This window comes from Panthera tigris, chromosome X (genome assembly GCF_018350195.1).
Source record: "Panthera tigris isolate Pti1 chromosome X, P.tigris_Pti1_mat1.1, whole genome shotgun sequence".
Classification (NCBI taxonomy): Eukaryota; Metazoa; Chordata; class Mammalia; order Carnivora; family Felidae; genus Panthera; species Panthera tigris.
The window spans coordinates 86,735,643-86,763,263 of NC_056677.1; the positions used below are offsets into that span (position 1 = coordinate 86,735,643).

At 38.8% G+C, this 27,621-nt stretch overlaps 2 protein-coding genes across 5 annotated transcripts in view; both read left to right on the forward strand.

Annotated features, from left to right (window-relative positions):
* Positions 1 to 16,771, forward strand: part of RNF128 (ring finger protein 128) — a 116,559-nt gene extending 99,788 nt beyond the window's left edge. For both annotated transcript variants that reach the window (XM_007099346.3, XM_042975115.1), the window contains exons 5-7: positions 491 to 587; positions 1,523 to 1,691; positions 15,214 to 16,771. In XM_007099346.3, the coding sequence (XP_007099408.3) occupies positions 491 to 587; positions 1,523 to 1,691; positions 15,214 to 15,347 (400 nt within the window). In that variant the 3' untranslated portion in view covers positions 15,348 to 16,771. The remainder of the gene's footprint in view (positions 1 to 490; positions 588 to 1,522; positions 1,692 to 15,213) is intronic.
* A 5,616-nt stretch (positions 16,772 to 22,387) lies between these two features.
* The window catches only part of TBC1D8B (TBC1 domain family member 8B), a 56,093-nt gene continuing 50,859 nt past the window's right edge, over positions 22,388 to 27,621 (forward strand). For all 3 annotated transcript variants that reach the window (XM_007093775.3, XM_042974849.1, XM_042974850.1), the window contains exon 1: positions 22,388 to 22,683. In XM_007093775.3, the coding sequence (XP_007093837.2) occupies positions 22,554 to 22,683 (130 nt within the window). In that variant the 5' untranslated portion in view covers positions 22,388 to 22,553. The remainder of the gene's footprint in view (positions 22,684 to 27,621) is intronic.

The window sequence follows — 27,621 nt, forward strand, 5'->3', positions numbered from 1 at the left end:
TCCTGGAAGCTGTTCTTAACACTCTTTCTTTTAGCTATTAAATGGTGATGTTCTTAGAACTTAACACATGGCCTAAAGTATCAGCATTATCTTGTGCTCTGTACTATACTATACTTTATTATTGAGAATGACTGTGCCATTTTTATAGTTAAGGAATGACAAGACAATAGCGATCTGAAATACTGAATAAGTCTTAGGTCAGGTAATGTCTTAGCCAGTTTTGAAGTAGTAAGTATTGAAAATAGTGGGTTTTTTTGAAACTAAGGTAATGAGGCTTTTATATTTAAAACTTCTATATTATGAAATTTCCAAGTTTTGTTTCTGTGGCTCCTTTATAGTTTTTAATGCTGTAATAGTGTGTTTAAAAGAAAAAAGTCATCTGTTAGAAAAACTAAATAAAAATATAGGGTAACCTGTTAGTATATTAGGCCAAGTGTTGTTGCTATTTCACAACTGATAACCAAATTATGTGTCTTTTTTCTTTCACTAGCCATATTTTCCATAAGACATGTGTTGACCCTTGGCTGTTAGAACACAGAACTTGCCCCATGTGCAAATGTGACATACTCAAAGCTTTGGGAATTGAGGTAAATATTGCTGAACTATTTAAGTATTTAACTATTTAGGTGAAGGAACTTAAGTTATTTATGTACCTGGGCCTTCAGGAAAACAACATGCCTAATTTTTACCTATGTACCTTGCTAGACTTGTGATTTATACCAAAAGTTGGACCTATTTACATCATATTGACAGTGAGGTGCCATTTTGGACCACCTCCATTTTTCTTCTTCTTCCCTCTTATTATTTGGTCAGAATTTTAAGTGATGGCTTGTGATACCGGTTGCATTTTTTTCTCTTATTATTGCACAGCCACCAAACTTGTAGTTAAATGAGCATCTATGTTTCTTGACTTTAGGAGATACATAGATGATACCGATTCTGAGTTCCCCTGGGGGACAGCATGAGATGTTGTTGTTGTTATTTATGAATAGTTTTAGATTTACAGAAAAGTTGCAAAGACGATGCAGAGGGTTCCCAGATACCTCTCACCAGTTTTTACTATTGTTAACATTTTGCATTACTGTGGTACATATGTCAAAAGTGAGAAACTGACATTGAGTCATTACTATTAACTAAACATCAGATTTTGAGTTTTGTCAGCAAACTGCCTTTTGAAACTGCTAGAGGTGAACTTGACTCAGAGTAGTTTTCTGGGTTTTTTTGTTTGGAGTACCTACCTTGTACCAGCCATTATATAATGAAGTGTTGGGATCACCCAAATGAACATCAGATGTGAAGGCAATCTGCCTATAACTTCTTTCACCCCATTTTGAACCCAGTTACTCCAACTGCTCTGTCTGGGGCCAGCAAGAGATTTTTGTGATCATCAAAAGGGATTATAGGCTTAAAAGGTTAAGAAGCATTGCTCTAATAAGTCACTTATGAAGAAACTTTGTAATGATATGTCAGGGAAAAGCATGTACTCTGAGCATCTTTTAATTAGTTCAAATGCTTTCCAAAGGCGGATGTTGAAGATGGATCGGTGTCTTTACAAGTCCCTGTATCCAATGAAATATCAAATAGTGCCTCTCCTCATGAAGAGGATAATCGCAGTGAGACTGCATCGTCTGGATATGCTTCTGTTCAGGGAGCAGATGAGCCACCTTTGGAAGAACATGTGCAGTCAGCAAGTAAGCACCATGCTGAGGGGCAAGGAGGGCCCCACAAATGATCCATTGAGGATCATATTCCTGGCAGAGTGCTCCTGCTTTTTAGTGTTTGTTCCTTTCATTCATTAAATACATTCCAGGTTTTTTCTAGTAACAATGATGCAGTACAGGGCACACCCCTACTTTAACTCAATATGCACATATTCAAATGTCTCTGAAACAGATGAAATGCATCAGGATTATTCACAGAATAAAAATATTTTTTTATTGGATAGCTTCTCTCTGATGGATTTAAGTATTGGCTATTAACTTACAGAGGCTGATGAGAAACTTCAAACTTTAGAAGCCATTGTTTATTGTGGAGCAATCAGAAACTAAGGTAGAGGGGTCCTGAGATGATAAAATAGAATTCAGTTTACAAAAGCTTGATTTCGCAGGAACCCATCTTTTGCACAGATTAGAAACTGTGTATAAGAATATGTGCTGCCACATGTTGATTATTTACCATGAAATGAACAAACCATAGAAACTAAAATTGAATATATATTTTCAAAATTCATGTGAATCAATATTGTAACTTGGTAATGTCCTTCCAGTGGAGAAACTTTAGGGAATTTTGTTACTTTTTTCCCTTAGAAAGAGAAGACCCTCATACAAATTATTTTTTCTTTCTTTAACTGCTACCTTTTTCATGGTTTTTGTTGGTTTGATGGTTCTCAATCCTCATTTTGAAATAACCTAATCGTGGCATTAAAAGTAGAAGAAAACGAAATGTTAAAATGATTAATGAAAGTTTCAGCTTCCTATGACTTAAACCTTTATCCTCTGTAGGCTTATCAGTGCCATAGACATCATTCCTGAAGATGTCAAGAGCAGTACTATCACGCAAAATGTGCACTTTGTATTTCTTGTAATCTAATCTTAAGATATTTCTTGGAGTACAGAGTAGTCATAAGAACCTTAATAGTGGATTATTCTACCTATAATAGAGAATCATTGTCTATTTGCCCCAGGTGATTTTTTGTTTCCACAACTACGTGATAATAGAATTCAGTGATGATAAGGGAGAGTGTACAGGATAATTCAGTTTATTGTTAGGCTTGTTAAAAAGGTCCAGTCAACTTCTCTGTGTGCTCTGTTCTTCTTGTGAGGCAAGGTGGTAAGCAGAATGGTTTTTGCAGAGAATTTGACGAGCAAATGAAATGATGATCAACATTCCTCCCCCTGTATTCTTTATCTGGATAAATGGTAGTAACACCCAATCAGGTGCCTCAAACCAGAAACTAGGGAGACCCTAGATCCTTCCCTCTCCTCTTTCTTATTGATTCAATATCCCTTTTCTGTAATCCATCTCCTAATTTCCAACCTTAATTCCACAGTCATAGTTTGAGCCACTGTTTTCTCTCTGCCCATTCCTTTCACTCTTCTTCCTCCCAAGAAATTGGGGAACCCAGTCTAACTCCTGGTCCTCCTTTAAAACTTACCCCCCTTTGAAAAGCCTCCTTTGGCTCACCTGTGTGGCCCTACTGTCTGCTTTCACAGAATTTCTGGAATTGCATTTATTGTACTGAATTGTATTAAAACTTTTAAAACATTTGGATAGGGACAGTGTCTTATTAGTCACTGTCATATACCCAGCACCTAGAACAGCCTGGCACACAGTAGATACTCAAATGTTGAATGAATGACCAGATAGAATAGATTTAATTTTATCTATGATTATGTATTACTAGTGTGGGTATCTTGCCTATCAGCCACTGATTAATGTGGTGATAGTGGTTTAAATAACTTTGCAAACATATAGTTGATTAGTTCATGTCCATTTGTTCCATCGTGGCACTAAGTTCTATTAGAGCACTGGTTTTAAAACTAAAGTATGCATCAAGTCACCTGGAGGGCTTATTAAAACAGATGGACCACCACCAGTTTCTGACTCAGTGGGTTTGGAATAGGGCCTGAGAAGTTTAGTTTCTGGTGATACTGAGGCTGCTGGTCCAGGGACCACACTTTGAGAACCACTAAATAAAGCCCTAGTTTTTAACCCTAACTGCACATTAAAATCATTCAGAGGTCACCTGGATGGCTCAGTTGGTCGAGCGTCCTGTTCTTGACTATGGCTCAGGTCATGATCTCACAATCCGTGGGTCTGAGACCCGCGTCGGGTTCTGTACTGTACAGACTGCTTGGGATTCTCTCTCTCCCTCTCTCTCTGCCCTTCCCCCACGTTCGTGCACTGTTTCTCTCTCTCTCACTCTCTCCTCTCTCTCTCAAAATAAATTAACTTAAATCAGTAGAGTTTTTAAAAAAACTCACTCAGAGAAACTTTAAATATCACTGATGCCTGGACATTACACCAGAATGGTTAAATCAGAATCCATGAAGGGTGGGGCCCAAGCACAGGTTTTGTTTTTCAATTTTTAATTTAAATTTTGGCACAGTTTCAGGCTAAGTGTTTCAGAAATAGTACAAATAATACCCATATACCCTTTGCCCAACTTCTCCAGATGTTAACACCTTCTATAACCATATGTAATTGTTAACACCAGAAAATTAACTGATAAAATGTTATTAACTAAATGACAGACCTTACTCAAATTTCACCCATTGACCCACTAATGTCCTTTTTCTGTCTCAGGATCCCACATTGCATTTCCCCTTTACTCTTTTTCCCCCAGACTTATTGATATATATTTGACACATAACATTGTGTAAGTTTAAGGTATACAGCATGATTTGACACACCTATATATTGCAAAACGATTACCACAGTAAGGTTGGTTAGCAAATCCACCTCACATAATTACAAATTTGTGTGTGTTTTTGGTGACAATATTTAAGATCTACTCTCTTAGCAACTTTCAGGTATATCCAATAATTCCACTACTGGGTATTTACCCAAAGAAAACAAAAACAGTAATTCAAAAAGATATGTGCACCCTTACATTTATTGCAGCATTATTTACAATAGCCAGGATATAGAAGCAACCTAAGTGTCCACTAATAGACAAATGGATAAGGAAGATATGGTATATATAATAAAATAGAATATTACACAGCTATAAAAAAGGATGAGATGATGCCATTTGTGACAAGGATGGACCAAAAGGATATTATGCTAAATGAAGTAAGTCAGACCAAGAAAGGCAAATACCATATTATTTCACTCATGTGGAATCTACAAAAACAAATGAATAAGCAAACAAAAAGCAGAATCAGACCTGTAAATACAGAAAACAGAGTGATGGTTGCCATAGGGAAGAAACCAGGGGGATGGGCAAAATGGATGAAAGAGAGTGTGAGATCCAGGCTTCCAGTTATGGAATGAATATGTCATGGGAATAAAGGGCACAGTATAAGGACATAGTCAATGATGTTGTAATAACATTGTATGGTGACAGATGGTAGCTACATGTAAGGTTAAAATAGCATGATATATAAACTTTTAGAAGTATGTAATACAGTATTGCTAACTGTAGATATGATGCCATATATTAGATCTCCAGAACTTATTCATCTTATAGCTGAGCATTTGTGCCCTTTGGTCAACACTTCCCCATCTCCTCTGCTCCTAGCCCCTGGCAACCACCATTCTACTCTCTGTTTCTGAGTTTTTAAGACTCCACAGATAAATGACATTATGCAGTATTTGTTTTTCTGTGTCTTACTTCATTTAGCATAAATGCCTTCAAGGTCCATCCTTCTTTCTCTTGGCTGAATAATATTCCTGTGTGTGTGTGTGTGTGTGTGTGTGTGTGTGTGTGTGTGTGTGTGTGTATCACATTTTCTTTATCCATTCATCTGTCAACTGATACTTAGGATATTTCCATATCTTGGTTATTTTGAATAATGCTGCAGTGAACATGGGGGTACAGGTATCTCTTCAAGATTGTGATTTCATTTCCTTTGGATATATACCCCAAACTGGAATTGCTGGATCATATGGTACTTATACTTTTAATTTTTTGAGGAACCTCCATGCTGTTTTCATAGTGGCTGTGCCAGTTTACATTCCCACCAACAGTGCACTGGGATCCCTTTCTCCACATCCTTACCAGCACTTATCTCTTATCTTTTTGATAGTAACTATTCTAACAAGTATGAGGTGATTAGAGTTTTTGATTTGCATTTCCCTGATGATTACTGATAATGATCATCTTTTCTTTTTTTTTTTTTTATTATTTTTTTTTATTTTTTTTTATTTTTTTATTTTTTTTTTATTTTTTAATATATGAAATTTACTGTCAAATTGGTTTCCATACAACACCCAGTGCTCATCCCAAAAGGTGCCCTCCTCAATACCCATCACCCACCCTGCCCTCGCTCCCACCCTGCCCTCCCTCCCACCCCCCATCAACCCTCAGTTTGTTCTCAGTTTTTAACAGTCTCTAATGCTTTGGCTCTCTCCCACTCTAACCTCTTTTTTTTTTTTTTTTCCTTCCCCTCCCCCATGGGTTTCTGTTATGTTTCTCAGGATCCACATAAGAGTGAAACCATATGGTATCTGTCTTTCTCTGTATGGCTTATTTCACTTAGCATCACACTCTCCAGTTCCATCCATGTTGCTACAAAAGGCCATATTTCATTTTTTCTCATTGCCACGTAGTATTCCATTGTGTATATAAACCACAATTTCTTTATCCATTCATCAGTTGATGGACATTTAGGCTCTTTCCATAATTTGGCTATTGTTGAGAGTGCCGCTATAAACATTGGGGTACAGGTGCCCCTATGCATCAGTACTCCTGTATCCCTTGGATAAATTCCTAGCAGTGCTATTGCTGGGTCATAGGGTAGGTCTATTTTTAATTTTCTGAGGAACCTCCATACTGTTTTCCAGAGCGGCTGCACCAATTTGCATTCCCACCAACAGTGCAAGAGGGTTCCTGTTTCTCCACATCCTCTCCAGCATCTATAGTCTCCTGATTTCTTCATTTTGGCCACTCTGACTGGCGTGAGGTGGTATCTGAGTGTGGTTTTGATTTGTATTTCCCTGATAAGGAGCGACGTTGAGCATCTTTTCATGTGCCTGTTGGCCATCCGGATGTCTTCTTTAGAGAAGTGTCTATTCATGTTTTCTGCCCATTTCTTCACTGGGTTATTTGTTTTTCTGGTGTGGAGTTTGATGAGCTCTTTATAGATTTTGGATACTAGCCCTTTGTCCGATGTGTCATTTGCAAATATCTTTTCCCATTCCGTTGGTTGCCTTTTAGTTTTGTTGGTTGTTTCCTTTGCTGTGCAGAAGCTTTTTATCTTCATAAGGTCCCAGTAATTCACTTTTGCTTTTAATTCCCTTGCCTTTGGGGATGTGCCGAGTAAGAGATTGCTACGGCTGAGGTCAGAGAGGTCTTTTCCTGCTTTCTCCTCTAAGGTTTTGATGGTTTCCTGTCTCACATTCAGGTCCTTTATCCATTTTGAGTTTATTTTTGTGAATGGTGTGAGAAAGTGGTCTAGTTTCAACCTGCATGTTGCTGTCCAGTTCTCCCAGCACCATTTGTTAAAGAGACTGTCTTTTTTCCATTGGATGTTCTTTCCTGCTTTGTCAAAGATGAGTTGGCCATACGTTTGTGGGTCTAGTTCTGGGGTTTCTATTCTATTCCATTGGTCTATGTGTCTGTTTTTATGCCAATACCATGCTGTCTTGATGATGACAGCTTTGTAGTAGAGGCTAAAGTCTGGGATTGTGATGCCTCCTGCTTTGGTCTTCTTCTTCAAACTTACTTTGGCTATTCGGGGCCTTTTGTGGTTCCATATGAATTTTAGGATTGCTTGTTCTAGTTTCGAGAAGAATGCTGGTGCAATTTTGATTGGGATTGCATTGAATGTGTAGATAGCTTTGGGTAGTATTGACATTTTGACAATATTTATTCTTCCAATCCATGAGCAGGGAATGTCTTTCCATTTCTTTATATCTTCTTCAATTACCTTCATAAGCTTTCTATAGTTTTCAGCATACAGATCTTTTACATCTTTGGTTAGATTTATTCCTAGGTATTTTATGCTTCTTGGTGCAATTGTGAATGGGATCAGTTTCTTCATTTGTCTTTCTGTTGCTTCATTGTTAGTGTATAAGAATGCAACTGATTTCTGCACGTTGATTTTGTATCCTGCAACTTTGCTGAATTCATGTATCAGTTGTAGCAGACTTTTGGTGGAGTCTATCGGATTTTCCATGTATAATATCATGTCATCTGCAAAAAGCGAAAGCTTGACTTCATCTTTGCCAATTTTGATGCCTTTGATTTCCTTTTGTTGTCTGATTGCTGATGCTAGAACTTCCAGCACTATATTAAACAGCAGCGGTGACAGTGGGCATCCCTGTCGTGTTCCTGATCTCAGGGAAAAAGCTCTCAGTTTTTCCCCGTTGAGGATGATGTTAGCTGTGGGCTTTTCATAAATGGCCTTTATGATCTTTAAGTATGTTCCTTCTATCCCGACTTTCTCAAGGGTTTTTATTAAGAAAGGGTGCTGGATTTTGTCAAAGGCCTTTTCTGCATCGATTGACAGGATCATATGGTTCTTCTCTTTTTTTTTGTTAATGTGATGTATCACGTTGATGGATTTGCGAATGTTGAACCAGCCCTGCATCCCAGGAATGAATCCCACTTGATCATGGTGAATAATTCTTTTTATATGCTGTTGAATTCGATTTGCTAGTATCTTATTGAGAATTTTTGCATCCATATTCATCAGGGATATTGGCCTGTAGTTCTCTTTTTTTACTGGGTCTCTGTCTGGTTTAGGAATCAAAGTAATACTGGCTTCATAGAATGAGTCTGGAAGTTTTCCTTCCCTTTCTATTTCTTGGAATAGCTTGAGAAGGATAGGTATTATCTCTGCTTTAAATGTCTGGTAGAACTCCCCTGGGAAGCCATCTGGTCCTGGACTCTTATTTGTTGGGAGATTTTTGATAACCGATTCAATTTCTTCGCTGGTTATGGGTCTGTTCAAGCTTTCTATTTCCTCCTGATTGAGTTTTGGAAGAGTGTGGGTGTTTAGAAATTTGTCCATTTCTTCCAGGTTGTCCAATTTGCTGGCATATAATTTTTCATAGTATTCCCTGATAATTGTTTGTATCTCTGAGGGATTGGTTGTAATCATTCCATTTTCATTCATGATTTTATCTATTTGGGTCATCTCCCTTTTCTTTTTGAGAAGCCTGGCTAGAGGTTTGTCAATTTTGTTTATTTTTTCAAAAAACCAACTCTTGGTTTCGTTGATCTGCTCTACAGTTTTTTTAGATTCTATATTGTTTATTTCTGCTCTGATCTTTATTATTTCTCTTCTTCTGCTGGGTTTAGGCTGCCTTTGCTGTTCTGCTTCTATTTCCTTTAGGTGTGCTGTTAGATTTTGTATTTGGGATTTTTCTTGTTTCTTGAGATAGGCCTGGATTGCAATGTATTTTCCTCTCAGGACTGCCTTCGCTGCATCCCAAAGCGTTTGGATTGTTGTATTTTCATTTTCGTTTGTTTCCATATATGTTTTAATTTCTTCTCTAATTGCCTGGTTGACCCACTCATTCGTTAGTAGGGTGTTCTTTAACCTCCATGCTTTTGGAGGTTTTCCAGACTTTTTCCTGTGGTTGATTTCAAGCTTCATAGCATTGTGGTCTGAAAGTATACATGGTATAATTTCAATTCTTGTAAACTTATGAAGGGCTCTTTTGTGACCCAGTATATGATCTATCTTGGAGAATGTTCCATGTGCACTCGAGAAGAAAGTATATTCTGTTGCTTTGGGATGCAGAGTTCTAAATATATCTGTCAAGTCCATCTGATCCAATGTATCATTCAGGGCCCTTGTTTCTTTATTGACTGTGTGTCTAGATGATCTATCCATTTCTGTAAGTGGGGTGTTAAAGTCCCCTGCAATGACCACATTCTTATCAATAAGGTTGCTTATGTTTATGAGTAATTGTTTTATATATCTGGGGGCTCGGGTATTTGGCGCATAGACATTTATAATAGTTAGCTCTTCCTGGTGGATAGACCCTGTGATTATTATATAATGCCCTTCTTCATCTCTTGTTACAGCCTTTAATTTAAAGTCTAGTTTGTCTGATATAAGTATGGCTACTCCAGCTTTCTTTTGGCTTCCAGGAGCATGATAAATAGTTCTCCATCCCCTCACTCTCAATCTAAAGGTGTCCTCAGATCTAAAATGAGTCTCTTGTAGACAGCAAATAGATGGGTCTTGTTTTTTTATCCATTCTGATACCCTATGTCTTTTAGTTGGCGCATTTAATCCATTTACATTCAGTGTTATTATAGAAAGATATGGGTTTAGAGTCATTGTGATGTCTGTATGTTTTATGCTTGTAGTGATGTCTCTGGTACTTTGTCTCACAGGATCCCCCTTAGGATCTCTTGTAGGGCTGGTTTCGTGGTGACAAATTCCTTCAGTTTTTGTTTGTTTGGGAAGACCTTTATCTCTCCTTCTATTCTAAATGACAGACTTGCTGGATAAAGGATTCTCGGCTGCATATTTTTTCTGTTTAGCACACTGTAGGTATCGTGCCAAGCCTTTCTGGCCTGCCAAGTTTCAAAGGAGAGATCAGTCACGAGTCTTATAAGTCTCCCTTTATATGTGAGGGCACGTTTATCCCTTGCTGCTTTCAGAATTTTCTCTTTATCCTTGTATTTTGCCAGTTTCACTATGATATGTCGTGCAGAAGATCGATTCAAGTTACGTCTGAAGGGAGTTCTCTGTGCCTCTTGGATTTCCATGCCTTTTTCCTTCCCCAGTTCAGGGAAGTTCTCAGCTATAATTTGTTCAAGTACCCCTTCAGCACCCTTCCCTCTCTCTTCCTCCTCTGGGATACCAATTATGCGTATATTATTTTTTTTTAGTGTATCACTTAGTTCTCTAATTTTCCCCTCATACTCCTGGATTTTTTTATCTCTCTTTCTTTCAGCTTCCTCTTTCTCCATAACTTTATCTTCTAGTTCACCTATTCTCTCCTCTGCCTCTTCAAGCCGAGCCATCGTGGATTCCATTTTGTTTTGCAATTCGTTTAAAGCGTTTTTCAACTCCTCGTGACTGTTCCTTAGTCCCTCGATCTTTGTGGCAAGAGATTCTCTGCTGTCCTGTATACTGTTTTCAAGCCCAGCGATTAATTTTATGACTATTATTCTAAATTCACTTTCTGTTATATTATTTAAATCCTTTTTGATCAGTTCATTAGCTGTTGTTATTTCCTGGAGATTCTTCTGAGGGGAATTCTTCCGTTTGGTCATTTTGGAGAGTCCCTGGCGTGGTGAGGACCTGCAGTGCACTTCCCCTGTGCTGTGGTGTATAACTGGAGTTAGTGGGCGGGGCCGCAGTCCGACCCGATGTCTGCCCCCAGCCCACTGCTGGGGCCACAGTCAGACTGGTGTGTGCCTTCTCTTCCCCTCTCCTAGGGGCGGGATTCACTGTGGGGTGGCGTGTCCCGTCTGGGCTACTTGCACACTGCCAGGCTTGTGTTGCTGGGGATCTGGCGTATTAGCTGGGGTGGGTAGGCAAGGTGCACGGGGGCTGGAGGGGCAGGCTTAGCTCGCTTCTCCTTAGGTGATCCACTTCAGGAGGGGCCCTGTGGCAGCGGGAGGGAGTCAGATCCGCTGCCGGAGGTTTGGCTCCGCAGAAGCACAGAGTTGGGTGTTTGCGCGGAGCGAGCAAGTTCCCTGGCAGGAACTGGTTCCCTTTGGGATTTTGGCTGGGGGATGGGCGGGGGAGATGGCGCTGGCGCCTTTGTTCCCCGCCAAGCTGAGCTCTGCCTTCCGGGGGCTCAGCAGCTCTCCCTCCCTTTGTCCTCCAGCCTTCCCGCTTTCCGCGCAGAGCTGTTAACTTATGACCTCCCAGACGCTAAGTCGCGCTTGCTGTCGGAACAGTCTGTCCGGCCCCTCCGCTTTTGCCAGCCCGACTCGGGGGCTCTGCTTGGCCGGCGAGCCGCCCCTCCGCCCCGGCTCCCTCCCGCCAGTCCGTGGAGCGTGCACCGCCTCGCCGCCCTTCCTACCCTCTTCCGTGGGCCTCTGGTCTGCGCTTGACTCCGGAGACTCCGTTCTGCTAATCCTCTGGCGGTTTTCTGGGTTCTTTAGGCAGGTGTAGGTGGAATCGAAGTGATCGGCAGGACGCGCTGTGAGCCCCGCGTCCTCCTACGCCGCCATCTTCCGGAACCCCCTCCCTGATAATGATCATCTTTTCATGTACCTGTTGGCCATTTGTACATATTCTTTGAGAATAGATCTATTCAGGGGCTCCAGTGTGGCTCAGTTGGTTAAACATTCAACTTTGGCTTAGGTCATGATGTCATGGTTCATGAGATCGAGCCCCACATTGGGCTCTGTACTAACAGCACAGAGCCCACTTCGGGTCCTCTGCCCCTTGCTCGCTGGTGTTCTCTCTCTCTCTCTTTCTCAAATAAACCTTAAAAAAAAGAAAATATGTCTATTCAGTTTCTATTTTCAGTGCCTATTTTAATTGGATTATTTGGGGGTTGTTTGTTGCTACATTGTATGAGTTTCTTATATATTTTAGATATTAATCCTTGATATGTAAATATATGCAAATATATGCAAATATATAAATACGATATTATATATCGTTTCCCATTCTGTAAGTTGCCTCTGCACTGTATTGTTTCTTTTGCTGTGCAGGAGCTTTTTAGTTTGATGTAGTTCCCCTTGTTGATTTGTGCTTTGGTGTCCTATACAAAAAATCATTGCCAGGACCAGTGTCAAAGAGCTTTTCCCATATGTTTTCTTCTAGGGATTTTATGGTTTCAGATCTCATGTTTAAGTCCTTAATCCATTTAGAGTTCATTTTTGTGAGTGGTGTAAGATAGGGGTCCATTTTCATTCTACCATATGTGAATATCCAGTTTACCCAACACCACTTACTGGCTTTTCCCCATTGAGTGTTTTTGGCTCCCTTGTCAAATATTAGGTGACTACATGTGCATGGGTTTATTTCTGGGCCCTCAATTCTGTTCCATTGGTCTATGTGTCTGTTTTTATGCCAGTATACTATTTTGGTTACTATACCTTTGTAGTATAGTTTGAAATCAGGAAGTGTGATGCCTCCAACTTTGTTCTTCTTTCTCAGGATTGCTTTGGCTATCCAGGGTCTTTGCAGTTCCATATACATTTTAGGATTGTTATTTCTGTGAAAAATGTCATTGGAATTTTGATAGGAATTGCATTGAATTTATAGATGGATTTGGGTATATGGACATTTTAACAATATTCTTCTAATTCATGAACCTAGGATATCTTTCCATTTGTTTGTATTTTCTTCAATATCTTTCATCAAAGTTTTCAGTATAGATTTTTTACCTCCTTGGTAAACCTATTCCTAAGTATTTTATTGTTTTTGATGCTATTATAAATGGAATTGTTTTATTTCTCTTTCAAATATTTCATTGTTAGTGTATAGAAATGTGACTGGTTATTGTATGTTGATTTTGTATCCTGCAGCTTTACTGAATTCATTTATTAGTTCTACTAATCTTTTGGTGGAGTCTTAATCATTTTCTCTATATAAGGTCATGTCATGTGGATATAATTTTACTTCTTCCTTTCTGATTTTGAGGCCCTTTCTTTTCTTGACTAATTGCTCTGGCTACAATTTCTAGTACTATGTTGAATAGAAGTGGTAGAAGTAGGTACCCTTGTCTTGTTTCTGATTTTAGAGAAAAGGGTTTTGTTTTTAGGTTTTCACTGTTGAGGATGTTAGGTATGAGTTTGTCACAAATGGCCTTTATTATGTTTGGATATGTTCCTTTTCTACCCAATTTGTTGAGTGGTCCACATTGTGTTTAATGGTCGTATCTTCATCTCCAATCTGTGGTTGTTCCTTAGTCTCAGTCATATATGATGTTAACACTTTGAAAATTACTGGTCAGTTATTTTGTAGAATGTCTCTCACTTTGAACCTGTCTGCTATTTCTCAATGATTAAATTCATTGTTCACTTTCTGGCAAGAATACCAGAGAAATAATATTGTGCTCTTCTCTGCTTCATATAATGAGGCACATGATGTTCATATCTTATTACTGATGGTTTTTAATGTTGCTTACTTGGTTAAGATAGTGAGTGTCTGCCAAGCTTCTTTTAAAGTTACTATTTTTCCCTTTGTAATTATTATCTTACAGGGAGACACTTAGAGACTATGCAAATGTTCTGTTTCTCATCATGCTTTTTACCCACTAATTTTAGCAATTGATGCTTCTTCCTTGCAATAATTATTACTGAAATGTGTGCCAAATGGTAATTTTCTATTTCCATCCTTCTTTCTACATTAATTAAGCTTCTATTTTAAGGAACAGTTATCCTTTATCTATTTATTTATTCAATTCATTTATAATAGTATGGACTCATAGATATTTCTTTTATTCTGTAAAATTATTCTCATGAATTATTAATTGCTTAGATTCTCCTAGATTTGGTCATCAGGAACTCTCTCAAGGTGGTTCCTGTGTTCTTTCAACATGCCTCATTTTTTTTTTTTTTTTTGAGCACTTCCTTACTTTTCTGGTACCACAGGATGTTCTAGGCCAGGGATTGGCAAACTTTTTCTGTAAAGAGTCAGATAGTAAATATTTTAGGCTTTGAAAGCCATGAGTCTCTGCTGTATTTGGCACAGTGAAGAGGGGGGTGTTTGACTTACAACCTTTTAAGAATGTGAAAACCATTCTTAGCTATTGGTTTGACTTGCAGGCTATAGTTTGCTGATCCCTAAGCTACAAGGGGTTAATCTTGTGCTCTCCTTGCCCTAGCCCTAGAATCAGCCACTTCTTTGGGGGGTGGGTGGCTTTTTTTGGAAAATAGTACTTCAGAACCAAGATCTGGGCACTAGGTATGCTCATTGCTGTGGGGGTATCGTCTACATATCTATCTATCTGAAAAACAGTGAACTTAATACTGATACACCTGATTCTAGTCAAATACCACAGAGTTTATTCTAGCCTTCCCCTTTCCTTGTTTGTAACTCAACATTTCACTAACTAGTGTAGTCCTTTTTATTTTTAGCCTTACAGGATATAGTCAAAATACTGCTTTCCAAAGTTACTTAGGTTAGTTTTCTTCCCCACTGTTTTCAGGATGTTTATATATTTCCTCTTTATATAATTATGCTCATCTGTTACTGTTTGTACTCCATTTGAAGAACTCTCTCTACCTTCCTGTTTGTTTTAAGTCTATTTATGCATATGAAAAGGTATAGGTAATTTTTTTAAGCACCCAGGTGATTGAAATGTGAAGCTGTGTTTAAGGATGGAAAAGCAGAAGACAGAACTTTTGCTCTTAAGGAGGCTATTAATCTAGGTAGAAGTAAGCACACATGTGAATTTAAAAATAAAAGAGTAATTGTAAATCAATGTAATAATGTCATATGTGCCTTATGTAAGACATAGCCTAAATCATGTAACTATTAAAGGAACCAGGGAATGAGTATAATAATCAGAGTATGATAGCATTAGACAAGAAAAGCTTCTTAGACGTGAGTGTTGAATTTTGTCTTAAAGAAGAGAGGGGTGAAATCATCCTAAAATTGTCATTTTTTTTTAAAGATGAAAATCTACAGCTGGTAAACCATGAGGCAAGTTCTGTGGCAGTGGATGTTGTTCCTCATGTTGACAACCCAACTTTTGAAGAAGATGAAACTCCTGATCAAGAGACTGCAGTTCGAGAAATTAAATCCTAAAATCTGTGTCAATAGAAATCTTGAAACTTTAGTAATAACAACAGAACTGCCAATCAGGGCTTAGTTTACTATTAATGAACTGGATAAACTTAATTAAATAAGAAAGATACTGAAAGTGCTGAGATGACAAATATTATGCTATAGTTAAATTACTTAAAATATTTAATCTATTAACTTTTTTCCACAAACTCATAATGTTTTTCATAGGCAAGTTTCCTCTCAATAGTGATAGCAACATTTTTAAACATTTAAAACTCTCTTCAAGTAGTCATGTTTTTCATTTACAACAATTTTGTTATAAAAACATGTTGCTTTTAAAATGTGGAGTAGCTGTGATCACTTTATTTTATGATAGTATCTTAATTAAAAATACTACTATTTTAGCTTGGGCTATATGTGTCAGGGTTTTTCTCCAGGTGCTTATATTGATCTGGAATTGTAATGTAAAAAGCAATGCAAACTTAGGCTAGTACTTCATGAAATGTCTTTTTAAGCTACATTAAGTTGATAGAACAAGATTAAAACAAAATATTCATTTTAACTATTTCTTGTTTTTAAAATTAAGGTAAATGTACTTCATTTGAGTGTGGAGCATAGTTTGTCAAAGAATATGGACTGGACTGGATTGATTGGTATATTAATGACACCAATTTGACACAAGTTTATAGACAAAAAGTTTCCTTATAAAAATGCTGTATAACTATTTCTCAAAGTTATGGGATTTTCAAAAGCAGAGTATATAAATTATCATACTATTTGAAAATGATAATGAGTAAGTCACACAAAAATTGGTAATTGATCCTTGTGTATGAATTAAGTCTGCAGAAATTAGTCTGCAGAAAATGTTTTCCAAACAATGTTGACTTTGAAAATTTAGTTTACATTTTACCTAAATGGGCTAATTACATTAGGTAAACTAAAATTCTGTCCATATAGCTGTAAATTTTGTGAATGCATTTTCTTGGAGTTTGAAAAAGAATTAGGTGGGGGGGGGGGAGAATTCCAGGTGCCTTAATATAAAGTTTGAAGCTTTCATCCACCAAAGTAAAATAGAGCTATTTAAAAATGCACTTTATTTGTATTCTGTGTGGCTTATCTTGGTTTTAAAGTTGTGTTTCCAGTGAAAATTCCAGCAGAATTTAGGCAAAAGCAGAAAAGACATGTATTTTTGTTTGCGAAATGTAGAATGGAAAAAACCATTGCATTCTTGTACACTTATTTGAAATTCTGTAAATATTCCCCGATTTGTATTGATTCTCTTTAAATATAAAATGTAAATAAAATATTCCAATAGAAGTTTGCATCTGCTGTTTAGTTCAGTTAGCCTATACTAACTTTTCATATATGCTTGGATTTGGGAGAGGAAAAAAATGGTTGATGTAAATGGTCATTGATATATTTGATGAATAAAAACTCAAACTTTAGTATGATATTTATTTACGTATTTCATTACAGAGAGGGGAATTGCTGACATTTTAATACAACTGAATGTACCATGAATTATTATTTTTTAATTTTTTTAATGTTTACTATTGAGAGAGAAACAGTGTGAATGGGGAAGGGGCAGAGAGCGAGGGAGACACACAATCTGAAGCAGGCTCCAGGCTCTGAGATGTCAGCACAGAGCCCAACACAGGGCTCAAACCCACAAACCATGAGATCATCACCTGAGCCAAAGTCAGACGCTCAACCGACTAAACCACTCAGGCACCCCCTGAGTTATTTTTCAATGTCAGCAAGGTAAATAACGAGGTTGATCACTGATAATATAAGGTTAGAAAAACACCTTGATGCCAGTCCATCTTTATACTACCCAAGACATAAAACCACTTTATTAAAGTTTTCTTTTCCTTCAGCCTTCTCTTTGGCAGTACGGTCGTTGGGATACTGTTAATGAGTTAACTCTTTTGTCAAACTTGTTAAGAATAAACAGATGTTTATTAATAAACAGGGACACCTCAGAATCCTGATTATCAAACCAATGCACACATATGTCTTGGCTACACATATGTCTTATGTGGCAATATGCCAGGTGTACATGTGTGTGATGCCCCATAATAAACAACCTCTTGATCTATATTCTTCTTGTTTTATGTGTGTGTGTGGGGGGTCCTTTTTAGGGAAAATTTATAATTTTTAAAATTTTCATCTTGGGACGCCTGGGTGGCTCAGTCGGTTAAGCGTCCGACTTCAGCTCAGGTCATGATCTTGCTGTCTGTGGGTTCGAGCCCCGCGTTGGGCTCTGTGCTGACAGCTCAGAGCCTGGAGCCTGCTTTGGATTCTGTATCTCCCTCTCTCTCTGCCCCTCCCCGACTCCTCTCTCACTCTCTCAAAGATAAATAAACATTAAAATAAAATTTTCATCTGTATTGAAGTATAATTAACACACCCAAAATTTGCCCATTATAAATGTATAATTCCACAATGTTTAGCTAATGTACAGAGTTGTGCAACTGTCACCACAATCCAGTTTTAGAACATTCCATCATCCCCAAAAAGTTCCCTCATACCCATTTGCAGTCAATTTCTGCTCCCATTCCCAGCCTCAGGCAGCCACCAATCTGCTTTCTATCTCTATAGATGTGCTTATTCTGGACATTTCATATAAATGGAACCATTCAATATGCGTGTGATCTTTTGTGACTGGCTTCTTCTACTTAGTATAATATTTTCAAGATTCATTCATGTTTGAAGCATGCATCAGCACCTCATTCCTTTTCATTGATGATATTCCATTTTTCCACATCTGGTTATCCATCAGTTAATGAACAGTTCCTACTTTTTGTCCATCATGGATGATGCTGCTATGAATTATGTACAAGTCTGTGTAGATGTATGTTTCAATTCTCTTCGGCATATGCGAAGGAGAGGAATTCCATGTCACTTGTGCATTTTCTTCCTATATTGGTAACAAAAAGATAGTTTGAACAACAGACTTTATTACTCTCACATAATAATCAAAATATAAACTGATTAACAGTGGCAGTACATATATATGTATAGGGAGTCTCCAACTTTGGGAGGGATTTTCCAAGAGTTCATCTGTAAGTTTAGCAGGAGTCAGTTTGTATTATGTTACAAATAAGAACGTACATGGTTCCCAGGCATTTAAAGACTAGGTTGGAATGCTAGAAACATTCCTTCCCCACACCACCCCCCATCTAGTTTTTGATCATTTACTAAGTAGTTTAATTAAGCTCTGTAACATCTGGAGAAATTTTATCACCCTAGGCTATAACAAATACTGAGGCTTTTACTTTACTCATTGCCTCTTCTGTTTGGAGTGAATTTTAAAAATATTTTTAAACATATATAAAATTTAAATATAAAATATTTTTAAACAAAATAAAATTTCGGGGTGCCTGGGTGGCTCAGTTGGTTAAGCGTCCGGCTCTTGGTTTCAGCTCGTCATGATCTCACAGTTTCGTGAGTTCGAGCCCCACATTAGACTCCAAGCTGACAATTCAGAGTCTGCTTGGGATTCTCTGTCTCCCTCTGTCTCTGCCCCTCCCCAACTTGCACTATCTCTGTCTCTCTCTAAATAAATAAACTTAAAAAAAAAACAATACAAAATTTAGACTATGTATGTATGTAGGTGGGCACTTTGACCTCCAGAGATAAATGTTCACTGTCCTCTACCTTAGAGTTAATTTGGTGAAAAGATTGAAAAACACTACCCACTAGTTCTTTTTGTCTCCAAAAACATATCATGAATGTGAGATATTTGTGGACATACCTAGATTTTGATGGTTAGTAGCATATATAAATAGGGCTTAGCATGAATAGTGGCAATTTCACCTCCAACCCATACCCATTGTCAACCACTGCCTTAGAAAATTTTAATGGGCATGTCCTGAAATAAACTTTTTGAAAAAGCAATTCAGTCATCTAAAATTCTTTAACAGGACTTATTTTTAAAAGATGCCTATGTAGGTCTTAATGGAAACATTAATCACCCCCAATTTGTTGTAGAGTTTAATTTTCAAATATCTAATTTGCTTAAATCAATGCACCTAGAACTTTAATGTGCCTACAAATTACCTAGGGATCTTGTTAAAATGCACATTCTGATTCAGCAGGTCTAGGATGGGTTCTGAGATTCTAGTTTCTAGCAAGCTAGATGGTGATGCAGATGTTGCTGGTTCAGGGTCTGCATTTTGAGCAGCAAACGTTTAAATGGTTCTCCTCTCACAGTGCTCCACCTGTTTTGAAACTTTACTGCTTCCAAACCTGCTGCAGACTGTAAAGCATCAACTAAGCTTGTGAAATTCGTTTCAAATAAGAATCCAGAAGAATCTTTGCCAGCCTCAGCTCTTCAATGGCACAGGGTTTAGAATTGCTATTTGAGGTTTTCTTTTTTTTTTTAATTTTTTTAATGTTTACTCATTTTTGAGAGACAGAGAGTGAATGGGGGAGGGGCAGAGAGAGAGGGAGACACAGAATATGAAGCAGGCTCCAGGTTCTGAGCTGTCAGCACAGAGCCTGACAGGGCTCGAACTCAAGGACTGTGAGATCATTACCTGGGCTAAAGTTGGACGCTTCAGCCACTGAGCCACCCGGGGACCCTACTATTTGTGGTTTTCTACTACCTTTTCACATAGATGTTTCAGGCTATGATTTAGAAGGCTGACTCAGCTGAAAAGATTGCTGGATAAATGAGGTATTATCTCTGCATGGTATAACATTATGTCCATAAATATGTGGCTTGGATAAATCAGAAAACAAGATTGGAAGCAGAAAGATGAGTTGGGATGCTATAACAGTGTAGCAGGAAAGTGATGTGAGGCCAATCTGAAGTGGTAATAGGGTGGAATGGACTTTTGAAAAAAAAGAGGTAGAGGGGAGGGTATGTGTGTGAGACAGTGAAGGTGGTGGGAGAAAGAAGTTGAAGATTATTCCAAGGTTCTTAGTTTGAACATCTTGGTAACAGTGGTGCTGTAAACTATGAGAACCTAGAATGATAAACAACTTTGTGCAGGGAAAATATTGGAGAATTTATTTTGGCTTTGGACATGTTGTATTTGATGTCCAAATACATATGGTTAATAGATTAACCATATGCAAAAGGTAGTATAGTGTCATAATTTGTAGTGAGAAAAATCTACATTCAAATCTCAACTCTGCTACTTAGCTATGTGATCTTAGGTTATTTAACTTCTCTGAGACTCCTGTTCTTCATCTATAAAGTAAGGATGTAAAAATATACAAGTTTTAAAATAAGGATTAAATCAATATATAGAGAGGAACAATCCACCTCTTTTTTTCATTTTAATGTTTTTTATTATTTTCTTGAGAGAGAGAGAGAGCAAGCATGAGCAGGGGAGGGGCAGAGAGAGAGGGAGACACAGAATCCAAAGCAGGCTCCAGACTAAGCTGTCAGCACGGAGCCTGATGTGGGGCTCAACCCCACGAGCTGTGAAATCATGACCTGAGCTGAAGTCCGATGCTCAACCAACTGAGCCACCCAGGCACCCCAGGAACCATCCACTTCTGGACAGCCCTTGTCACTACTGCAACCATTAAGGATGTTGGAAAAGAATGTGGTTTGATGAGGAAGAAAATTCAAAAGAGAAGGAAAGGTAAAAAGAACAAATCACATTTTTCTACATTTGCTACATTCACTGAGCTTTTATGAGGAAGATAAGAAATCATCTTCAGTAGTGTACATCCAAATTGGGATGGCTTTCCCCAAAGATACATTGCAGTTTGGGCTCTGGGATGATTGTGTCTTCCCATCTTCTCCAGGAAGCTGCCTTGGTACTTACTTACTGCGTTTTAGTAGAAGCTAATCCCAAATTGACCCTTTTCTCACCCCCAAGAAAAATCCCTGTTGTAGCACACACCTGCCTCCCTTGAGCTGGCCCACATCTGGGAAAGGTTAAACCAGAGACACTGCTCCAAGGCAGAGTTCTTTGGCTCCACGACTTGGCATCTGGGTGTGCCCCACCCCATTTTTGTTTTTAATTGAAATGGCCTTGAGGCTTTGTTTTCAAAACAGCATACCGAGAGCCCCGTGTTTTTTGTACATTTCCTCCCAACTCCTTTCTTTGTACAAACTTGTTTTTGCTTTTAGTGCACCCTTTAATTCTGATCGGCTCATTTATTGCAATAAATAAAAATGTCCCTCAAATAATTCCTCACTGCGATGCCATACAAATCACTGACCTCATTCACCTTAGTGTGTAAGGAGCTGCCAAGGTACAAAGAGGTGAAGGTTGCCCTGAAAGGGATTTTTTTTTTCCTTAAAGAGTTTAATAAAGGGGGGAAATGTTTATAAATTGTTTAGATCCTGAAAAGGAAAGTTGGAGAAGACCTTTTTCTGTGGCTGATTACAATAGTTAAATAGATTGGGGTGGCAGTGGGGGAAGGGAGCGGCCCACGGCGTGAATAAAATCATGTGGCTTCTGGAGATTTTATATTCTTCCTGTATGGGTAGAAAGAGCTTAGTCTAAGGAAGATTTTAAATTAGACAAAGAATTCTATCAGATTCCATTTACTGTGTGACCTTGGATAAGTCACCTCACCCGTCTGCGCTTTTATTTTTGTGCAAAGTGAGGAATAATATCCACTTCGAAAGACTTCTGTGAGAATTACGTGAAATGATCTGTATATGAAATAGCTTTCAAAGAGCTAATTTAATATCAGTTGCCGCTATTGCTGCTTCCCAGAATGGGCCGTTCTTTACTCCAAAATTCCAGAAACTTTGTTTTCTATAGTTTAATACCCTCGGCTGTAAAATGATGAGAAGAAGCAACATAATTATACCTGGGGCTCATTTATTTGAACAATAACAACAACAAAAAAAACCGCTTTAAAGTTTAAGTAGGCAAAATACACTTAAGTGGTGGCGGGACGCGCTTTGAAAGCACCCGCACCCCGTCCTCACCCCCAGTGGATTGTGGGAATCGTAGTCCCCCACTCCCATTGTTTGGGTACAGAAAAGCGAATAGGAAACTACAACTCCCAAGAGGCAAAGAAGCGGGACTATTTCCCAGTCGGGCGGTAGAGCTGTAGGAGGGAATTGGCAATCTTGCTGCCTACGTGGGAGAGAAGGGAGGGTTGGGGGAAGTGTGGAAAACGTGAACCCAAGCCGTGGCTTGGCCTGAGGGAGATTTGGTGGGAGGAGAAGTAGAGGGAAATAGACAGGTGGAGGGTGAGGGGAGGAAGGTATCTGGGTCGCCGCTGCCGGGCGGCACAAAGTTCGCGATGTGGCTGAAGCCTGAGGAAGTGCTCCTGAAAAATGCACTGAAGCTGTGGCTGATGGAAAGGTCCAACGACTACTTCGTGCTTCAGCGGCGTCGGGGCTACGGCGAGGAAGGCGGAGGGGGTCTCACAGGTAAGCTGTGGCCACCCCCCACCCAACTCGGGGCCGTGTTCGCGGGTACTTAAAAGGCGGTGAGGAAAACAGTTATTCGTCGCCACCCGCCGCGCGATTCTCGGCCCCGGGCGAAGGGGCTCGGGTTCTTCTCCTGCCACCACCTTTCCGTCGCCGCCCCTGAGTCCCGAAAATACCTCACTCGACTGGCCGCTGCGCTTCGGGTGGGAGGGGGAATGGAAGGAGGGCTCCTTTCCGAGTCGGTGGAATAATCTGAGGCAGAGGAGGGGTTCTTTATGAGACAGAGTACCTGCCCCGTAGCTTCCCCCGCGGGAGAGCCTGACGACGAGTGTTAGACCTCGACAGGTAGCGTTCAGGCTGGTGACAGGGGCCAGTTCGGCAGTTGTGGACTTAACTTTTTTCACGAAGCCCCCTCTTGATAATCACCATCCTGGTGGGGGAGCAAGTAAGAGTCGGGGGGGGGGGGGCAGGGAGGATGGTGAGGAGAAAGGGAGGAGCCCCAGTCACATCCTGAGGGAAAGGCTTCAAATGAGAGTTTCGGAAGTGGCGGGGGGTGGGGAGGTCGGACTTGCGGGGGAGGGCTCAGAATCGCGGAACCCTCCCAATTTAGCATCTCTTTCTCTGCCACCCAGTTTTCAGTCCCTGGGATCTTATTTCAGAGTAACCGTCGTCGTAATTCGTTTCCCTCTCGAGTGTGCGGCGGTGCCCCTTCTTTCAAAGCCACGATTGTAAGCCAACCTATGAAACCAGTGGAAGTTTTTAACTCTTGCCTCCGAATCCGTCCTGGCTTCAGTGATTTGATTTTGCAAATCCAGAACTGGCCCTGGGTCACGTGTTTAAAGCCTCCAGACAATTTGGAGACTTCTCGTCTGGGGCAGGGGCATTCAAACTTTTGGACACGGCTGGTAGGGGGACGCAGAGCTCTTTTTCGTGACCATTTGCAGTTTGGTATGGTGGCTTTGGAGTGGTGGACCAGACTTCCTTTAGGCAGCGTGATGTAGCGGGAAGAGGGGAGAGTAGGGAAATCTACATTTTAGCCCCATCCTCATCTCTTGTTGAATGGCATTCGACAGATACTTTGATTTGTTACACATAAACGCCTGCTGTGTGCCACATGGAATGCTAGTGTACGAAGACAGTTAAGATTCACTTTTCCACTTTTGAATTGCTCTTGATCTGGATACGGGGGAGAGGGTCGGGTTAGGGGGAAGTAACCAGTAACCCAGGCAAATTGGACTTATAACCAGTAACTAGTAAATCAGGAAAATTCTAATTAGAACCAAATAACTGAAAGGTTGTGTAAAGATTCACGGAGGAGATGGCATTGCTCTTCCTCTTCTAGGAAATGGTGTCTACCTCATAGAGTTGAGAGGATGAAATGAAAGGTAATTGGTGCCAAATCAGTGCATGTTGTTAAGGTGGTGACAGATATGTGCCTTTATTTCCTCTTTTTTCCCAAGCCATCCCCAAGCTGGAGAGAATTCTGAGGTTCTACAGGAGTTTTTTTTTTGTTTTTTGTTTTTTGTTTTTTTAATTTTGCAAGACCTGTTCATCTTATCTGGCTTCTAAAAAGTCCCCCTTGAAAATATGGCAACAAAAATTGCCTGGTTAAACTCACATTTGGTCATTTTCTGAGTTTTAAAAATTACAAGTGTTATTTTGCAGAGGAGCCTTTCCATTTAATAGATGCATCTATTTTCCAAATTAAATTTGAGAATCAATGTTCATAATTACCCAGTGACATTATTTACCCTCTTTAGTCCATTAAGAACAACTCAGAGTACATTTAAAACATCTTACAGCCCTGTGTTACAGCATATTTTGGTTCCCCATAACTTTTCTTGACCAGAATTTTTATGGTGTTCTTGTCCACATTTACCAAGGAGGTATATTTCACTTTGTACAACTGTGTTCCTGAAAAATAATAGGTAAATCAGATTCTTGAGAATCAAACCACTGTAATGGAGTATGAAAGAGTTTACTTGTTGCAAATTTCCTGTAAATAATCATTCCTTTTTTTCTGTGTTTAGTTTTTCATTTCACATGTTTTCTTAAAACATAGACCTATTGCACCAGTTTCTCTATTCCACTCACTCCCATGTACTCTTCAAAAGCCCATATCTCTAGAATAAGTGATTTGTCTGCAGAAATAAACCAAGATTTATACCACACGTGTATGTTGAGAATAGCCATAGGCCCATATTGTGGTCAATGTGTATGTCTGCATGATTATTTTACCTGTGGTATTGTCAAGATGCTTGAAATTTCCACGAGTGCTGCTACTTTATTACATGTAAATTGAGCAAAATGGATCAGAAAGGAGCAGAGGTGTTCTTAAGGTTTGTTTGGTTCGTTTTGGTCCAGAAGAAGCGTGTGCTGATTTTCATGACTGCTCAATTACTGTTTTTTTTTTTTTTTTACTTAAAATTGTGAAGCCAAGAGCTCTGTTATGCTTTACACAAATCCACATTTGGATTACCTCTCACAGGAGTTTGGGTGCCAGCATAAACTTGCCTTTGTCTATTTTGCTTGCTGAAATCCAGTGTTATGTGCTACCCCTTTAAAAGATTCCTTTATACATTTTGTTTAATGAAGAAGAGATAATGACCATCTAGAAATGTTAATAGTTGTACTTTCTTTAAGATTTTATTTCTTTGCCATGTGATAATTGGCAATAACCACCAGCAATGTAATGACTTTAGCTGTGGACTTGGTAAAATTAGTTGACTCTATTATTTTTCCTAAAAATGGAATTGGGGCAACAGAGAACCCTAGGGTGGTTGTAACAGGAGATTAACTTGTAAGTTAGAATTCCGAGGTCCTTTTCTAAATTTCTGAAACCCATTTAGTGGACATCTAGTAGATTACTTATCATTTGCCTATTTTATCTTAGTTGTCCTGGTTCACAGTAAGGTAGAATATCTTGTGGAAATTTTCATTATATGTAAAGGTTATTTTATAGATAAAGTAATTTTCTTTCATTTAGTGAAGTAATTCACCCTTCTGGACTTTTGCAGTGACCTTACATTATCCCTTGATCTTCCTGGCTGATAAGGGTAATGACTTTTCTATAGCATCTAAATTTAGCACCTGTCTTTATGTAATTGAAAATAATTTATGCATATTTGGCTCATTAAGCACAAATCAACAATTTGCTTGGTAGTTGGGGTGCTGCATGAGTGGAGTTATGGGGCAACATTCTAGTGTGTCAGACTTAGGAAGATCTGCCAATCAGAAAGCTTTAATTCAGATCATTTGTTGAGAGTATTTGATTTTTGAATATTCCATATCTGCATAGTGTAAGCAGGTTCTTGTGTGTTAGAATAATCATCTCCTTCAGTAGACCTTGTTTTGGGGTTGTAGAATGAGACTAAAGAGTAAACTTATTAAAATGGAGAAGTTTTAAGACATTCTGTTTCCCTATCTCTCTCCTCTTTCATCTTGGCACCATTACCTTGAAATTAAATCATATGTATGAACTAGAACATAATAATATTTTAAATGAGCTTTCCATTTCAAAATGTTTTATGATATTTATATAAACTTAAATCATGGTGGAAATGATTTGTCATAATTAAACACATACATAATAAGGTAGCTTTTTAAAGAACTTGTTAGTGACTGTCTCTCAAAAATACAAGGCTTTCTCTCCTTTTTCCCCCACCCCCAACTCAAGTTGCCCAACTTTGAAAACATTCTCAATTAAGTTTTTCTTAGCAAAATATGCCTGCATTCCATGTTCACAAAGGAACTGATAAAATTTTTGGTCTCCCAAGTACCTTATTACTGGAACCAGAGTGTCTAAATGGTGACCATGACATTTCATTTCAGATAAATATCAAATCCCCACCCACACACATATTGTAAATTAATAAATATCATTTTGACTTAATAGAAAATCCCATAGAGCAACCCCTAGGGAAAACAACTGTGAGATCATAACCTGAGCCAAGATGAAGGGTCAGACACTTAACTGACTGAGCCACCCAGGCGCCCTTACAGTGTTATATTAGTTTTAATGTATAATATAGTGATTCAGCAGTTTTATACATCACCCAGTGATCATCACAATAAGTGTACTCTTAATCCTCTTTATCTGTTTCACTCACCCCCCGCCAACCCCGGGCAATCACCCATTTGTTCTATACATTTAAGAATTGTGGGGTTTTTTTGTTCATCTCTTTGTTAATTTGTTAATTTGTTTTATTTTTTAAATTCCACATATGAGTGGAATTATATGGTATTTGTCTTTCTCTGACTGGCTTATTCACTTAACATCAAACCCTCTAGATCCATCTATGTTGTTTTGAGTGAGAAAGGACAGTTTCATTGGAAGTCTTAAGATATGAAGGATGATCATTGTCACCACTTTTTCTTGGTAGTAGTGGAAGGATTATTGACTGCATACCTATAAGCCTCAGAGTTTTTTTGTTTCTTTGTTTGTTTGTTTTTTAAGATACCTGTTAATAACACTACTCTCTCTTTTTTCCTTTCCCTTGCTTGCTGCTGGGGTCTTCCTTTCCTGAAACATAGACAGGAAACTTCTGCTACTCCACTTCAACTTAGGGGCATGAATCTTCAATTCTCATGGGAGGAGGGTTTTTTTTTTTTTGATTAAGGTATTGGAGATTTATTATATAAGTAGGAAACTAGTATTAATTGCTATCAAGCAGATTTCATTCTAATGAAAAAACAAGACTATAAAGTGATGACCCTGAACAACCTTCATTTTTCAAAACCTCCCACAAAGCTGACCTTTCTCATTCAAAGAGATCTTTAAAAGTAATTTTTTACTTGATTTTGCATGGGTCAGAATGTTCCAGGGAGGGAACAGAACACAATGTAATTTGCCCTCCCCAGAGGTTACCCTATGGGATTTTCTTTTTAATAAGTCAGCTACAAACCAGCATCCACAAATACATCAGTATACCACTGAGT